This window comes from Ipomoea nil, unplaced genomic scaffold (genome assembly GCF_001879475.1).
Source record: "Ipomoea nil cultivar Tokyo-kokei standard unplaced genomic scaffold, Asagao_1.1 scaffold0878, whole genome shotgun sequence".
Lineage (NCBI taxonomy): Eukaryota > Viridiplantae > Streptophyta > Magnoliopsida > Solanales > Convolvulaceae > Ipomoea > Ipomoea nil.
The window spans coordinates 1,217,209-1,233,302 of NW_017617306.1; the positions used below are offsets into that span (position 1 = coordinate 1,217,209).

Below are 16,094 nucleotides of genomic sequence, written 5' to 3' on the forward strand. Positions count from 1 at the left end.
GGTGTTGTGCTAATAGATGCATCATCTTTAGTATTACCATCAGTGGTAGTAATACTATCAATAGGCCTGAACTCAAACTCCACCTTTTCACCAGTACTCTGCGTCTCACCTGTACTGGGAACTTTTCCAGAAGAAAGTAGTGCATTTTCGTCAAAAGTGATATCTCGACTCAGAATGATTTTCCGAGAATCAGGAGACCATAGACGATACCCTTTTGACTCAGAGGCATAACCAAGGAAAATGCATTTGACAGCTCTCGGGTTTAATTTACCCGTACTGGAATGAGCATAAGCAGGACATCCAAAAACTCTTAAGATAGAGTAATCAACAGGATTACCTGACCAAACTTCCTCTGGAATTTTGAAATCAAGGGATGAATGTGGAGATCTATTTACCAAATAGCAAGCAGTAGAAATGGCCTCGGCCCAAAAATCACGCCGTTTCCATAACCCAGCATTAGAGAGCATACAACGAGCTCTTTCCAATAGAGTCCTGTTCAAACGTTCGGCAACACCATTCTGCTGGGGTTTACCAGGCAAGGTCTTGTGCCTGGCGATTCCATTTGCCGCACAAAAGTCATTGAAATCTGACTCACAGAACTCCAAGCCATTGTCTGTCCTGAGCTTCTTGACTTTTTTACCTGTCTGAGTCTCAACAAGTATTTTCCACTTCTTGAAAATAGAAAATGCCTGATTTTTATGTTTCAGGAAATAAACCCAGACTTTACGAGAAAAGTCATCAATAATAGACATAAAATATCTACTGCCTCCCATAGACTGGAATTTAGTCGGTCCCCATAAATCGGAATGTATATATTCCAATACATCTTTGGTACGGTGTATAGCAGTAGAGAAACTAACCCTCTTTTGTTTCCCAAAAACACAATGCTCACAAAACTGTAATTTACCCGTACCTGAACCACCAAGGAGGTCTTTCTTGCTCAGGAGATGCATGCCTTTCTCACTCATATGCCCTAGACGCATATGCCATAGTTGAGTGAGATCCGCATCAGACATCTATGAGGATACCGCTACTGAACCTGTCACAGTACTGCCTTGCAAGATGTACAAGCTTCCGGAACGAGAAGCTTTCAAGAGAACAAGAGAGCCTTTTATGACTTTCAGAACTCCACCTTCAGCTATGTACTTGCACCCCAAGGATTCCAACGTGCCCAAGGATATCAGATTGCGTTTCAAATCAGGAATATACCGAACATTTGTAAGAGTCCTGACAACGTTATCGTGGGTTTTAATCTGCACACTTCCAATTCCACTAACCTTGCATTGGGTATCATTACCCAGCAAGACAACTCCACCATCAACCGGTTCAAGAGAGACGAACCAGTCTTTGTGAGGACACATGTGGAATGTACAACCAGAGTCCAGAATCCACTCGGTTTCACTCCGTTTGCAATCGGAGCTAACAGATAACATAACATCGCCTTCTGAATCACTTTCAACAACACTAACTTCAGCGGATTTTTCTCTCTCTTGCTTGTTTTTCAACTTAAAGCATTCAGTCACATCATGACCATGCTTCTTGCAGTACTTGCAGGATTTGTTGGACATACGTCCTTTGGACTTGGAACTAGAACTTTTATTGCTACTCCCTGATTCAAGTGAGCGATCCCTTATAGTCAAGCCTTCACCTTTGTCCTCAGACTTAATTTCAAAGTCAAACTTTTCTTTGGACAATAGGTTTGACTTAACATTGTCGAAAGTAAGGGTATCACTACTATTACCATATAGCATAATTTCTTTGAAATGCTTGTATGATTTAGGGAGAGAGACAAGCAATAAAACAGCACGATCCTCATCGTCAATTATGACATCAATATTTTCCAAGTCCAATAAAATAGAATTGAATTCATCCAAGTGAGATTTAATAGAAGTACCTTCCGTCATACGGATTGTGTACAGACGCTCCTTCAGGCGTAGCGTGTTCGCCAGAGTTTTGGCCATATAAAGCGTATCCAGCTTAGACCATAAATCTGACGCAGTCGTCTCACTTACTACCTCACGTAGAACTTCTTTAGACAGGCACAAAAGAATGGTTGAACGTGCCTTGTCATCCAAATCTTCCCAATCTTCATTTGTCATTGTTGCCGGTTTCTTCTTCTTCCCAGCTAGCGCTTTCTTCAAACCATTCTGGGTTAGAACGGCCTCCATCTGAACCTTCCAGATAGAGAAGCTAATTTTCACGTCGAACTTCTCGATATCGAACTTAGTGACAGTTGACATCTTTGAAAATAATTCTCAATTAAACCTGGCTCTGATACCACTTGTTAGGAATATAGCGGAATAATGCGAAAGCGAAGAATCGAAAATTGAGAATTATAGAAGTTAAATAATAGGGAAATATATAAATGACAAAAGAATTAATGAAGTGGGAAAATATAAATATATATAAATATATTAATCTCTTATAAAGAGAATACAAAGAAAATAAATATATATATATATATATATATATATATATATATATATATATATATATATATATATATTTGCTCTACGTTGGGACAAAAGAAAGAAGAAGATTCAAATCTAATTGATGTAAGAGGTGTATTACAAAAGCAAATGTCTACAATATTTATACAATTCAAAAGAAGAGAAAAATAAGGCAAATGCGTATTAAGGAGAGCATAAATAGGAGGAGACGTGGGTACATGCCACGTGATGCGCTGCATGAAGAATTATGCTGAGTCAAAATTAGCAGCAATTAATTATGGAATTGAGCCACCATTAATTATTTTCTAACAGTTTATTATGTGCTGATAATTTCTTTCATATTCTGTGTTGTGCGCATATATTTAATTTGATTGTTCAAGAAGGGTTGAGAACTACAAGTTTTGGCCTGCAAAGAATTAGGGAAAGTATTTAATATTGAAAAAGGCTCGTGGATCTTGAATGCAAGATATAACCTAAAGGTTCCTACTAAATTTTAATTCAATTATTAAGTTTGACTAGCTCCAGGATCTACTCCAGACAAAATAAAGAAATTAGATATAAAAACAATAAATGAAACCGTGCACCAAGAAATGTTCATGCACTTCGGAGCCTTGCTCCTACGTCTGTTGAAAAAAAGTGCTTGTATTGTGTAATACATTTGAGATACAACAAAACTATACAATAAAACAGGGAACAAAATCAACAAGGTTCAAGATTTAATTTTATGAGATACAAGAAGATAATGATATTCTCAAGTTGCTTTGTTTGAGAATTTCCTATAGAACTGTAAGACTGTCAAGTATCTTGGTTTCCTGCAAATTGATTGCGTGTCAATTTCCTCTGTTAACTTTTCTCTGTATTCTTCAGATGTCTCTCCAAATATTTATATAAAATATTTTGATGGTTAGGAAAGGTTAGTGGAAAGTTACTGGTAGTTTAATATATCACTTGAACCATGTACAACATGTACATTATATTCCGTAATATATGAACAGTGATAGGTTTATACACGGCAAGTAAAAAATATATATATATATATATATATATATATATATATATATATATATATGTTTACAGTACACGCATGCAGCCAATGAATTCACACATTTGTGTTAAGCACCCAACACAATTCAAACGAATTGTTAAGTACTCAAAACAATTCACATGACTTGTTTAATCACCGAAACCATTCACACAAATTATACTCACATGAATCTTGCACCGAAACAATTCAACGATTTGTTAAACACAATTCATACAAAATCTATCAGATCATTGAACAATGATTCGTTAAGCACGATTTGTATAAAATCTATCAAATCGTTTAAGCAACGATTTAATACAACCCATCGTTTTGATTAACAAACAATGATTTGTTAAAACCGACGATTCGTTAACACCAACGAATCATTAAAACCAACGAATCATGCAAATCAAACTGAGTACTATTCGGTTCCAACCGTACGAAATATTCATATTTCTCAATTTACTTTCTACCAAACAAAAATAATATTTATAACTCCACAACTCTAAATATTATTTAAGCTTTCATAGTAGTCCATCTGAAACATTAATCTCCATTACTATATAAATTTCCAACAGAAATTTGATATGATTAAGTTTTTCTACTCAAAGTTTGATTCTATGGTTTGGAAAAACAAGTTCGATATAATAAAGAAGATGTATGAACTGTTTTCTAACTATGAGACAACTTCAAGTTCAATTCCAACTCCAAGTATGTCAATGAGTACATCTTATTCAACTGTTCAAGTAAGTGGTTCACAAGTACCAGATATTAATTAATTTGGGGTTGTAATAAGCTAGTTGTCTATCACTTTCATATTTACGAATTTTTCCCTCTCTTTTGTTGTATTGTAACAAAATAATAAAACCAGACCCGAACCTCTGATCTATTTCATTCACAATGAATTCCAGTTTCTCATCTTCTCTCTCATTAATGAATTCACTTTCACTGATTGTAGAGAAACATGTATAGCTAAAAATTACAAATTAATTAATTATCAAAGAATTTGAATTCATTATAAAAATAAAAGAATTTTGGTACATCATATCATTCATAATTAATGTTGCTTCAATAATTCTCTGTACGTGCAGTGGCTGAGTAGGTGTTTTGAATTCTATGGTTTGTTAGACGAGGACCTATTGTACTTCATGTGACTCTTAACAAGCTGTCCTGCAGCTATTGCAGACATCAAAGAAAGCTCCCCAGCTAATACTGCTCCGGCAACCACGGTGGCCAACCTTCTAGAGTTGGCTCCGGGCACTTCCTTGCTAGCACCCTTGACTCCTAGTAGATTCAAGCATGCGGCCTGGGAAGCAAGCTGAGTTCCACCCCCCACAGTGCCTACCTCAATGGACGGCATGGTGACTGAGATGTGAAGATCTTTCCCTTCATTAACCGCCTCCATCATGGTTATACAGTGGGAGCTTTCAATGTTTTGTGCGGGGTCTTGTCCTGTGGCGATGTAGACGGCAGACACAATGTTGGCAGCGTGGGCGTTGAATCCCCCGAGAGCTCCAGCCATGGCGGATCCAGTGAGATTTTTGAGCATGTTGAGCTCTACTAAGGAGGCAACATCAGTTTTTAGTACTTTGTTAACTACATCTTCCTTTATTATGGCCTCGCAGACCACTGACTTACCGCGGCCTTCGATCCAATTGACAGCCGCAGGTTTCTTGTCGGAGCAGAAGTTGCCAGAGATGCCAATGATGTCCATGTCGGGGAAGTCGGTGGTCTGGAGGAAGTCCAATACGTTCTGGACGCCCTTGGATACCATGTTCATCCCCATGGCATCTCCAGTGCTGCAAGTGAATCTCATGTACAGATTCTTGCCGGCAATAGCACATTTGATGGTTTGGAGGCTAGCGAAACGACTGGATTTATTGAATGCGGCAGCAATGGTCTCGAAACTTAAAGGGTCCTCCAAGAAAAGCTTCAACTGGGCGGCTCTTTTGGCGGTGGAGAATCTCACCACTGGAGCTCTAGTCATCCCATCCTTTAACACCACACTGGTTGCACCTCCTGAGGCATAGATGGCTTTGCAACCCCTATTGGTGCTGGCCACCAAGCAACCCTCCGTGGTAGCCATGGGTACAGAGTACTCCTCACCGTCAAGCAAGAGCGGCCCCGCAATACCTACCGGAATCTGTACGTACCCAACTGGCATCTCGCAACACTGACCCAGAATTGATTCATAATCAAAACTCTCCAAGGGAAGTCCGTCTAAAGATTTGCCGGTTATTCTCTCCAAGGCCTTGCGACGGATGGCCGCAGCCCTCTTGCAATCCCCTAACTTTGACTCGAGGGAGTAGGACGGAATCCGACCTTCCGCAACACCTTTCACTATCTCCTCATCATCATCAGACATTAGATCAGAAGATTTGATAGCAGCAAGAGTGACATGCTGGTCAGGAACATCATTTTCTAATTTTTTCTTCAGATCAGTAATCTTCTGTTTTTCTTCTTCTTCTTGCAGGCTCTCCAATTCCTGCTGCTCTTGTAGAGGATTGAAGAAGCCCAAGAGATAAACAAACGAAGCGGCAAAAGCGAGGAGGGCAGCCATCTCAGAGCTTGAGACAACATGGAGAGGCTTGGAGTGACGGATCTTGTCGCGCCAGCTAACGAGCAGGAAATAGACGGCGGCAAAGAAGATGGCGTTAGTAAGGTAGAGAAGCAGTGGGAGAGCGTTGGAATTAGGTGTATTTTCAGAGAAAGAATAATCAGATTTCTTATGTTTAACGGGAGAACTAATGGAAGTGGATGTGGATGTTGGGGGAATTTCGATTTGCTTCAACTCCATCTAGCTTTGCTTTTCTTTGCTTAGCTCCTCTCCTTCACAAATCAGAATTATAAATATGTTCTGATCTTAGGCAAATTGAACAACACAACACAACATACAGGTTAATTTGAATCTATGATTACAAATTTAATTTGTTGTGTTGTTGGATGGATGGATGAATTTGGTATGTATCTCGAGAAAAGCTAGCTAGCTATATATTTATACAAGCTATGTTCGTGATATATATTTCTTTAATTTGGGTGTATAGTACTTTCCTGGAAATGATAATTAAGCAGAGAGATGGGTTGGAAATTAATTATTGGTTCAAGTTCAACATAGTTAGACGGCTCACTTACTTCACAGCACGTGTTAATTAAATTCAGATTAGAAATAATATATATATTTATTTAGGCACACTTACTTGACTACATACTGCACCCATTTAATTTTTTAGGCTTTAGTTACGTTGTGGCAGCACGAGTGAAATTCAGCAGGTTGTACAAGCTAAGTGCCACACTAGTACTCCGTTTAATATTCAATTCAATGCTACCTCAGCCCGCCTGCTCTGTTGAATCATCTTAACCTTAAATTTAAAATATTACTTAGTTTACCTACTTATTCAATTTTACCTTCAATGTTAACCATTCAATGCTACCTCAGCCCGCCTGCTCTGTTGAATCATCTTAACCTTAAATTTAAAATATTACTTAGTTTACCTACTTATTCAATTTTACCTTCAATGTTAACCATTCATATACAGTGGATTAAAATTTGAAACAATTTCAATGCTTCATAACTAAATTTGATAACTTTAAAATTGAATCACTAAAATTATATTATTTTAAATGAGTGATATATAGTCAAAAGATTAAATCTATAATTAACTCATATTTTAACCGTGTTTGACACTTATTTTGTAGTCCTTCCATCCCATTTTATGTCTGCTAAAATAATAAGGGAGCAAAACTTTACTTTGAGTATATTAGGGATTTATTAATCTTAAGTCAATTTGGAGTTCAACTCAATTTCATTGCATTATGAGGTGTTTTTATTTTTAATTATTATTATTATTATTGCTCAATAGATTTGAATACACATCATATCCCACGTGTTAGTGAAAGGTTCAATTAAATAAAATTAAATAATACAAAACCTTCTCAAGTAGTTTAATTTTCCCTATATCGTACAATAAAATATTCTAGATCCAGCCGAATAACTCTTTTTCGAAATAAACCAAAAAACCATTATTTCCTTGCATCTTGCGGACTTTATTAGTTATTAGTTCAAACGTTTTAAATTACGATATCACATTGTCCAATCACTCAAGGAAAATGTGAACTTTAATTCTCCAATCACTCTAGGAAAATAATTAAATACTTACAAATTTGTCGTAAATTATATTTGCCCTTAGCTTCTATTAGCCCAATTTATCGAGATGGTTGTATGTTGCCGAAGATTGGTTATTTGGTGGTATTGTGTGATTATTTTTCTTTATAGCATTAGATCTAGCGTACCTTAAGGATATCAAACTTTTATTTTCGTTTCATTTTGTTTTGTGGCTTTATGACTATGAGCTTATAATTTAATTTGCTCTGAAGAAGTGTGGTGGTATTTGAAACAAGCAAAAAAATTTGTTTTTGATCATCCTTAGGATTGGGGGTTTGTTTAGCTAGAGAAGATCTAGACACAACCTCTAAACAATTTATAGAAGCTATGCAAGTGATAACAATAGTGAAGCAAGTTAAACATAAGAATGCAAATAGTGGAGTTAAAGTAATAATAAAAAGCTAGGGATTCGACTGGTGTTATTGGGTTGATGCCATAAATCAAAAGATTGAGGGTTAGAAACTTCACCATTGAGTTCAAGACTACTACAACAAATTGATTGACTAAAACAACACTGTCGTGATCTAAGGTTAGGCCAATTCGAAAAATTGAGGTTGTCCCACTCTCGTTATGCTACCAAACCCCCTCAAGAAACTCGAGCAGTATGGACCTTCAACATTACATACTGCATGTCGTAAATGAACATGAAGGTTGTAAGATGTGGTCTAAAGAATAATGACGATTGAGGGACGAATCAAGGGGTGTGATAACCCGTGGATTCATATGGTAGTGCACAAACCCATTAACTCTAGCACATACTATAAAACATCTCACTAAAACAAGAACCCTATGTTGGGTTTCAACCCTTAAATGAAATAAATATCATATATCAAATAAGCATCAAAACAAAATAAACACCGCTATCCAACCCCCTAATCTAGTCTACTCACTCATAATAATGTAATATAAGGTGATGAAATTAAACACAAGAACATTCATTAACAGCACAATCCAACAATATATTAACCAAATGATAATGAGAATAACTTTAATAAACTAGAATCCAACAAGATAAAGTAAATAACACAATAATAATCCAAAATATTCAAGAGTAACAAAGCTAGACCAATAGAATGGCCAAAGAAGATGAAAAATACCCTAATTTGCAATTTTTTCCGTCCTGATGCAGTCCTCCACGACGGCTCACTCTTGCCAAAATGACAAAAAGATCTACTTAATTTATATCAATTTTCCAAGGTTTCAGTGCACGGGCGCCACATGGGCGTATCGCTACTTGTGCGATTATCTATTTATATTAGTTGTCCAGGATTTCAACCCATGGGCGGCGCACTGGTGATAAGTGCATAATTGTTCATATTTATACCCCATACTTTGCCTTTATTTTTCTTATGAAGTGTTATAATGGTGTTCAAAATGATCCTCATTTTATTCAGTTGGTCAATTAGGCACAATTCATCATCTTTGATTAGAAGTGAGTCAAATGGAGCATTTTGGACACATTTAGAGTTAATGGGGGCCAAATATGAAGCTAAGGAGATGGATGCAACACTTCCAAGGGAGCCTAAGAGTGTTGTTTTCAATGGTCTTTGTCATTCAGGCAAACCAAAACTATGAGGAGCAAAAGATCAAGGCATTTCAATTTTCGCTCATTTCAACCCCTGTTCAGTATTTCGACCACATCTCATCATAGAATGTCCAAATGAAGTGATTCTTGCTCCCTTGGAAACAAAAGTCGCAGGGCTACAACCGTAGTGAAAACCATAAATCCAAAATTTGAATTTTTGAAGGTCAAACGACACGGCCAATTGCATGGTCGTGCCATCGAGGCAGTAAGTATTAGTGTTTGGGTTGATTTTGGCACGACCGTGCCTGTGGTTGTGCCACCCACACACTGTTTGTATTTAAAGCTCGTTTTCAATCATTTTTACATGGTTTCGACCCCAAGACAAACCCTAGTTGGTTTATTTCACTTCCTTTCTTATTTTTAGGTTAGATTAGGCTTGGATTTAGGTTCTATAACATTTTGAAAGCTTGTAATCTTGGATTTCAATATTGTTCTCTCATTTTCAATACATAAGTTCTCTTTCCTTTTATCTCTTTCTTTTGCAAGATTTATGTTTATTACTTGTGCTTTTGAATTCTTTATGCTATTTAATCATGAGTAGTTGTTTTTGGACTTGAGTTAGGGTTCTATTATCTATCTTGATGCTTAATTTGTAATTATTGCAAAAAGGGGAAGAACTCTAACCTAGGGTTTATGTGTTTTTGTAGATTTTGTGTTTTTATCTTGTTAATGTTTGATGTACAGATTCATTAGCATGTATTTGGAGAATTCTTGGCTACAATGAAAATTGAATAAAGGATTTGAGTCACTCCTTGCATAAAATCTATTTCGTCCTATGAAAATAGAGGAATTGGGGGTTTAAGATGCTTGTGTGCTTGATATATGGACTTGGATCGGAATTGATACACCATGAGAGTGGGGCAATTCCTTGTTCTAATTCTTGTTTATTTGCTCATGAAAGTGGCTTTAGGCTAGGATACCTACGTGCTTTCTCGCTTGATTCCTTGGTTATTTGTTCTCCATAATATCCCATTAGTTGTTTAAGCATCTAGAAGATAATGTCCCCAAATTCATATTAGATATAACATATATATTTATTTAGGCACACTTACTTGACTACATACTGCACCCATTTAATTTTTTAGGCTTTAGTTACGTTGTGGCAGCACGGGTGAAATTCAGCAGGTTGTACAAGCTAAGTGCCACACTAGTACTCCATTAAATATTCAATTCAATGCTACCTCAGGTCATACATCCACCGCCTGCTCCGTTGAATCATTTTAACCTTAAATTTAAAATATTACTTAGTGTACGTATAGTACGTATTCAATTTTACCTTCGATAATGTTAACCGTTCATCATATATTGTGAATTAAAATTTGAAACATTTCAATGCTTTCATAACTAAATTTGATAACTTTAAAATTGAATGACTAAATTCTATTGGAAATGGGTGATATATAGTCAAAAGATTAAATCTATATTTAACTCATATTTTAATCGTGTTTGACACTTATTTTGTACTTCTTCCGTCCCATTTTATATGTTGGCTGAGATAATAAAGGAGCAAAACTTTACTTTGAGTATATTAGGGATTTATTAATCTTAAGCGATTTTGGAGTTCAACTCAATTTCATTGCATCGTAATTTACTACCTTTTCACTTTTTCAGTGTAAAATCATTTTTAATTTTCAACTTTAAATATTAAGATGACTTCACCAACTTTTTTTTGTTAATAAAAAATTGTTTTAGTTTCCTTCCAATCCACTGTAATCACACCTACCACCCTTTTCTTTAGAAAATAAAAGAAAATAGTTGACACACAAAATAAATAAATAAAAATTAATTAATGCCTACATTATATTTTCTTTGCTGGACTCATTGCATGAAGCTGGCATTCGCGTTTAACATTTACCGCCTATGGTGACATTTTTACCGCCAATTCTAAACTTTTTTTTAGTACTACTTACTATGTTAGAATATAGTATATGTTCATAACTAATTTCTCAACCTACTAAATCACAAAGAGTCAATACTACTCGGCTCAAACTCATGACCTCACATTTCATAGGGTCACTTTATGCCACTAAACCACAATGTCATTGGCCAATTCTAAGCTCTTGTAATTTGACTACAATATTATATAAATGCTACCATAATTGGAGAGAAAATTTAGAATTAACTCAAATAAAAAATTGAGCATATCATCCATCCAAGTATTTTAAACTTTGCAACAATATGGCATTTCTAAAAAAGGTTTGCTGAGGTACTAGAAATAAGGAAAATATTTAATAAGGCAATTTAAATGGTGCCAAAAGAATGTCAGGATGTGAAATGTTTAAAATATTCAAAAAAAAATTAACAAGCGTATTTCCTCTATATAAGTACTCTTTCAATAGTTTACAATGTTCATCCTTAATCATCATCCCGAATATTTTTCAATCCAATAAGACTGAGAAGTTTATGGAATCGTTTTGATAGATGTATAGGGTTCCGTGTTTGCTGGTCAAATGTTCTAACACACACAAACCCTGTTTGACATGTTAAACACAATATAAAAATTCGATTTTTTGAGTTATATAAATATTTGATGTTAATAAAAGTTCGGGTTCTTCTTTGTACAGATAACCTGTATGTGTTATACTCATTTTCTGATGTTAGTTTTCGAAAGAAGAAGAATAAAACTAATCAAAATCACAATTCGCTTGCAAGAAGCCTAGGGGTTGGGTTGGGTTGAGTTGAAACTTGAAACTAACTTTTCCAAAGGTGATTAATTGGTAATGCAATAAATACCTGTAAAACACAGTTAAGCAACTGAACATTAACTTTTGTTCTAGAGTAGTGTATTCAGTCAGAGATAAATTTTATCAAATTGGAGAAAAATAATTATTACAATAAATTTTTATCCAATGTGCAAAGGCATGGCCAAAGATACTTCTGAATGGTGTCCATCATTGGTACCTAATATGAGACAATATCAGCATCTGCTGAAGTAAGAAGATGAATGGTAGCAATCTTCATTGGAATTCTTTTTATTATAAAACTTACTGTTCTAGTAGATGTATCTGAAGATCCCCAGACAGTGGTCCAAAGGAACCCACCCAGTCGCACTACTATATGAGCAATATTTGTATCAACTTTGGGATGAATAAGAATCGAGAAGGAAGATGAGCACAAAGTAAAACACTCATCAAACAGAAGAATTTGTGAGTAAAAGGTCTTACCAGGAAAGCGTGATGACCAAGTGTCAAAAGCCTCACACACTCGGTACTCTTCAAACCCACCCCTCTTATGCTCAATAAAAATTCCCTAAAAGCAAAAGTGAGAGTGAAGACATTCAGCAGAGCAAGTGGATATACTATCAAGTAGCCTGCTTTCAAGTGCAAGTACATTTAATATTAGTTTTGAGTTAGTTGCTGGCTTACTTGGCTTTGTCAGGTGGAACATCTTTTAGCCATTCGAGGTCAATAGAGCCGTGGTCTTCAATTAATCGATTAAGGAAGGCCTGGACATTTCAAGCCTCAAGGTAAAAGATCAAGAAGAAAGGTGGAGTGAAGGGACAGTTATTTATTTTCATATCAGCCAAAAACTGATACCTTAATCTTTGCTGTAAAAACAAATTAAAAATAGAATCTATACCAGAAGTAGTCTCTGCACTTGGCAAAAGATATTTTTTGAGAGCAGAATCAGGACGGGGATGTATTGTAATACCCACTACTTTAAATAAAGATATATCTATGTTATTAAATGAGGTCAACAAGTCAAAACTTATTAAAAGATTATATTGAGTAAATTACTAACTTGCCCCTCTTTATCCCTAACAGGGCGTTTGGTTGGAGGGGGGAATTATGTGGGAAAGGAATTGTAATTCCATGGGAGTTGAATTACTAGGAATAAAGTGGGAATTTAAATTCCAGTGTTTGGTTGACAGGAACAGAATTACTGGGAATTTCAATTCCAATGTTTGGTATACATGGAAATTGAAAGGGAATAAGTAGTATAAAGTCAAAAATGTCCATTATTGTTGTTAGACATTAATTTTAGGTTAAAAAAGGAAGGGGTAATTTTGACTCATCACTATCTTTTTTTCCCAGGAATTAAAATATCAGGGGGACATGGGATTTTAATTCCATGAAAATGGGGGAATTGCAATTCCATGAAATTGCAATTCCCTCCAACCAAACTACGGAATTTAATGGCCTTTGGAATTAGGTGGGAATTAAGTGGGAAGGGAATTTAAAATCCCTCCAACAAAACGCCCTGTAAAAGTTAAGGAATTCCTCTTATCTTGGAAGAACATTTCATTTGAAAGAAAAAAAAAAAGAAAATATTGGCTAGAGAGAGATAGGGGAAGGAAAACCTTGAAGCTTTGATCTCCATCTTCTTCAAGCTTAGGTCTCAAGTTATTGGGAGTATTCTAGGTGAGTTTGATCTCCATTTTTCACTATTTTTGAGTTTGGTTTATCATTGGAACCCTAAGATTGATGTTTGAAAATATTAGGAATTTTGACAAGGAGTATTTGGGTGAGCTAAATAGCTAAGATTTGGATGTTTTAGGTAAGTGGTTAACTCTTCTCCCCTTATTTTGCAAAACCCATAAACTATTTTAGAATCTCTACTACTTTGAATGCCCATTTAAGGGTTAGTATGGGTTAAAAGTATTTTGGACTATGATATGTTTTTTGGACTATTAAACTTGACTAAAGATATCCTTGGGCATGTCTAAGTTTGGATTTTTACATGACTATATTTGATTATATTTGTATGTGTATGGTTTGTACTAACGTGTTTTGCTCTAAAAGAGGATCAAGTAATTTATTTGACAATTATTAGTTTATGATTTCATAATATTACTTTTGGATATGTACTTTGTTATGTGATCTTTAAGGAATTGATTTTTGCTACAATGGGCTATTTGATTATAAGAATCATTTTGAAGTTTTGACCAAACTCATGAGGCAACCTACATTTTGTTGTTTGTTCTGTTCGGCTTGGAACGTTCCTAATTGCTCATTCCGAATCGTCGAGCTTGACTTATTCCGAATCGTCGAGTCTTTTGAATTATTTGTTGGAACGTTCCATCTGGCTCATTCTGAATCGTCGAGCCTGACTCATTCTGAATCGTCGAGTCTTTCTAAATAATTATGCTGATAATGGCCTTTGTCATGGGTTATAATAGTGGTTGTAGGTTGCCAATGAGTAATATGTTAACGAATGATTTGTGCTTTTGAATGTATTGCATTATGAAATAATGTTGATACCCATGTAGCTAAAGTTTTCTGTTTTGGTAACTTGTCTATAGTATGATGAAAGTATTATGACTTCGATAAAGTTTAAAGATCGAGATCTGCATCTAATTATTACTCTAAAGCTTAGTGTATTATATTAGGGTTGCTTGATCCGTGGTGAGAAGAGTACCACTTACTGGGCATTAGCTCATTATTTGTAATTTTTTTCCTAATGTTTCAGAGTAGTTAAGGACATGTGAATAACACGAGCACAAGTGGTGGGGTCTTGAAGGTGACTCTTGAAACTAGGAGACTTACCTCTAGTATTGGAGCTTATCACAGACTTTTATTTATTTGATTATTCTCTTTGACCTTTTGTATTTTTGGTAAACCATTGTGTTTGGTTTTGGTGCTTGTGATGCATTTTGGACACACAACTCTTGATTGTAAATTTTTAATAGTGGATTTGATGAGTTTTTGAGAAGAACTAGTTGATTATATTTTGCCATTTTAGCTGTGGAATTATTATGTATTCAAGTGTTATTATGAAGGTTCCGAGAGGTATGTATGGTTAGGCTACGTATTGTTACAAGTCCTCATGTAACGATATGGCCGGGTCATGTCCTAGAAGTGGGGCGTGACATTTATCCTGATCTCCACTTTTGTATTTGAACCTGCAATACACATTAAAATATACATTACTGGTGATGCTTTTTAACTTTAAACTTAGATTGTGAACCTGCAGTCAATTTTAAATTGACATTAAAAGCTTATATTATTGTGTATACAATTAAGATAAAAGACAAATGAATAGAAGTTTTGTCGGAAGTACTCCAAAGAAATTCGCTATGAGAAATTCCAGGACGTTGCCAAAGATATTCTTTAGGAGAAATTCCAGGACGTGGGGGTGGCAGAGGTGCTGCAGCAATCGGGTTCCACAAAGTTATGTCAGAAATACTCTGAGAAGTTCTATGATGTTGGTGAGAAGTACTCTGATAAGTCCTAGGATGTAGGGGAGAAGTACTCAGAGAAGTTATAGGATGTTGGTGAGAAGTAATCTGAGAAGTTATAGAATGTTGGGGAGAAGTACTCTGAGAAGTTATGTTGGGGAGAAGTACTCTAAGAAGGTCTAGGATGTGGGGGACGTAACCTAAGTAAAACTTTAGCATGAGAATCTGCGGCAAACATTTGATTCGCATTAAAATTACTCCCAGTGGGTATGATGGTAGTAATATCAAGTAGCCTTTGATCTTTTTCCATTAAACTATCATATCCATGAGGTTGTACTCTGGCCAATTGTGGGGGGTAAGTAGGAATTTCTGCATGAGCTTCGAGCTTAATATTATTCGGGCTGTTGTGAGTAATAGTACTTGAGGATGGTAAGCCCCGCCTTCGCATGGACATTTTCGGTTTAGGAATAACCAAATCATGGCAGAGCGATCCACATTGCTGTTTTTCTTTCCCATGTTAGAATATAACCTTTTGGATCTTATCATTTTAGATTTCACTAATGCAAAAAAACTAAAAGATAATGTCCCTAGCTTGACTCCTATTCCTTTATTTTGTGTTTATATCTTTTTTATTTTGTGCTATCTTGTTTAATTATTGTTGCCTTAACTCATTGTTTTCTTAACTTCTTGTCTTTGTAGAATAGTTTATTGTGTGCTGGTAATTTCTTTCATATTCGATGTTGATATTTAATTTG

General features: G+C 35.6%; 1 protein-coding gene across 2 annotated transcripts in view; it reads right to left on the reverse strand.

Annotated features, from left to right (window-relative positions):
* Positions 1-4,524: 4,524 nt before the first annotated feature.
* Positions 4,525-16,094, reverse strand: part of LOC109179200 (3-hydroxy-3-methylglutaryl-coenzyme A reductase-like) — a 30,022-nt gene continuing 18,452 nt past the window's right edge. The window contains exon 3 of one of the 2 annotated variants that reach the window (XM_019328760.1): positions 4,525-6,280. In XM_019328760.1, coding sequence (XP_019184305.1) covers positions 4,589-6,271 — 1,683 coding nt within the window. In that variant the 5' untranslated portion in view covers positions 6,272-6,280 and the 3' untranslated portion in view covers positions 4,525-4,588. Of the gene's footprint in view, positions 6,299-16,094 lie in introns of both variants that reach the window. The other variant, XM_019328761.1, reaches the window with a different exon arrangement.